General features: G+C 48.1%; 1 protein-coding gene across 1 annotated transcript in view; it reads right to left on the reverse strand.

The window, feature by feature from the left end:
• Nucleotides 1–184: 184 nt before the first annotated feature.
• Nucleotides 185–2,189, reverse strand: part of LOC119590331 — a gene marked incomplete in the record, with an annotated part of 17,409 nt that continues 15,404 nt past the window's right edge. The window contains 3 exon segments of the mRNA XM_037939004.1: nucleotides 185–1,106; nucleotides 1,326–1,435; nucleotides 1,789–1,912. Coding sequence (XP_037794932.1) covers nucleotides 485–1,106; nucleotides 1,326–1,435; nucleotides 1,789–1,912 — 856 coding nt within the window.

The following is a 2,189-nucleotide window of genomic DNA, read 5'->3' on the forward strand; positions in this document are numbered from 1 at the left end:
ACCATCAGTATTTATTATTGTTACTTATTTCCTTATTTTTGAAATGACCACTTTAGACAAATGCTCACAACTCCAGAGTTTTGATGTTTAAACATAACAGACACGAAATTTTCCAAATATTTTGTATTAATTAGCCAGTCAGCACTTCTCTGAGCTAGCGTAAAAGGATATATATATATTGTCATTATCTGAATCTTCTCTATTTATATAGTTGTATGTATTAATTTATTTGGAGACTGGTTAACATGGAAATGTGAATATGTACACATTTACAACTAGTACAGGGTAAGACGAGCTAATAAGTAGATAAAATAATTTACACATGAGAAAGATCACCCATTCTCAGGAAGAGGAAAGCCGATGTTTTCCTTTCTTTTCCCTTCTTTATCTCCAGGTTCCTCCCTGTACTTTTAACTCGACCGAATTTGCTCGCAACCTTTTTGTCTCTCCCGCGTTTATCTTTGTACTTAACGAGCACTGCCATTCAGATGTCCATGCCGAGGGTGATCTGGTAGACGGCCTCCTCCTCCCGCCGCACCGTCGCCAGGATCTTCGCCCGGAGGCCCGACGCCTCGGCTTTGCGGTGCTCTTCGGCCTCGATGAGGTAGGTGAGGCCGTCGAGCCCCCGCGTGACGTGGCCGAGGCGGAAGGCGGAGACGTCGAAGATGTCCCTCAAGGCCACGCTCAGCACGGGTCTGCCCGTGAGTTGGTGGTCGAGCATGATGTCCCCTTGGGTGATCTTCCTGCAGCCGACGGAAGGGAGGCCCCGCCCCCCGTCCACGACAGTCACGTCGGGGAGGCTGACCTTGACGATGCGCTGCACGGCGGTCCCTGCCTCCCTCCCCCCGGCGCCGTGTCCTCCCTCCACGACCATGTACGACCCCACCAGCCGGGACCTGTGACGCCCCCCCATCATGAACTGCTTCTCGACGATGTTGAGCGCGTCGTCGGCGAGGGAGAAGCCGGCCCGGGCCCTGCGCAGCGTCCGGGGCGAGAGCGTGGCCGCGTGGTGGCGCCGCGTCAGGTACTCGCGGATGTGCTCGCCGGAGGGCTCCACCACCAGCGTCACCTCCGTGTCGCGCAGGTCGCTGATCTGGAGGAAGTACCTGCAGCCGCGGGGGAGAAGGGGAGTTCCTTAGGAAATCCAGAGGACCCAATAGGGAGAGCAAAAACACGAGAGTGAGAAAGAAAAAGAGAATAGAACAGAAAAGATGAGGACGGAAGAATGCCATTCGAGAAGAAAGAAGTTGCGCGTCCATGCATACGGAGTGAATGCAAAACTCCAACCCTTATCATTTAACGGGAAAAGAGTCGACGTTGCGCACCTTATCTCCGGGTTGAAGATGACGTAGGGCAGGAGGTTGTTGAGCACCATCTGGCGGGCATTGTGGGGGAAAGCCTTGTCGCGCCTGGGACTCGGACTCCTGGGGCCTGTCTGGTAGAAAGGGGGTCACACTATAAGGGGGATGTAATCATTTATTAAGTATGGTGATGACCATTAAAAGACCTTCTTTTAGCATAATAATACCTTGTGGAGAGAAGAATACGTTTAGATAATTCTAAATTACTAGTTTTATTTATAGAACTAATCACATCAAAGCTGTGATGTGAAAACCATGTTTCTGAGAGAAAAGGATACTTGTAGATAATACTGATTTATTAGTTTTATTTATAACGCAAAGCCGATGAAAACCAAGATTTGAATTTGTCTCAAAAGTACGAAGCCAGAGAGAGAAGGGGATTTTTTTTAACAATATTAGTCTCTGGAGTAGCTTAACACTGTATTACCTTCGAAGGCTGTCTAGCATGCAGATTAGTATTAGCTGTATCTGTGGCACCATTTCCGGGAAGATAAGGTTCTAGAAGGTGTCGCAGGTAGATCCAAGGGGTGGCTATCACCCAATCCCCCATTCTTAGGATTGGAGAAAGAGAATCGGATCATAAGTAGAAGGATGAGTGAGGATGCTATCTATTCGTTCACTGATAGTTTGGGTCTTCCATGGGAGGTGATTGGGGGGTAAAATTCAAAGGAATCCAGAGTGTCTAATGATCAAGTTGACGAATAAGGAAACGGATGAATAGCAAAAAGATAGATAGGCGTCAGGTGAAAGGTCAAAATGACCACGAAATGTGAAATCCGAATAGTAAGAAACTTGGAAAGAAGGACACACAAAGCATACATATGTACG

This window comes from Penaeus monodon, chromosome 27, assembly GCF_015228065.2.
Source record: "Penaeus monodon isolate SGIC_2016 chromosome 27, NSTDA_Pmon_1, whole genome shotgun sequence".
In the NCBI taxonomy this organism is placed as follows: Eukaryota; Metazoa; Arthropoda; class Malacostraca; order Decapoda; family Penaeidae; genus Penaeus; species Penaeus monodon.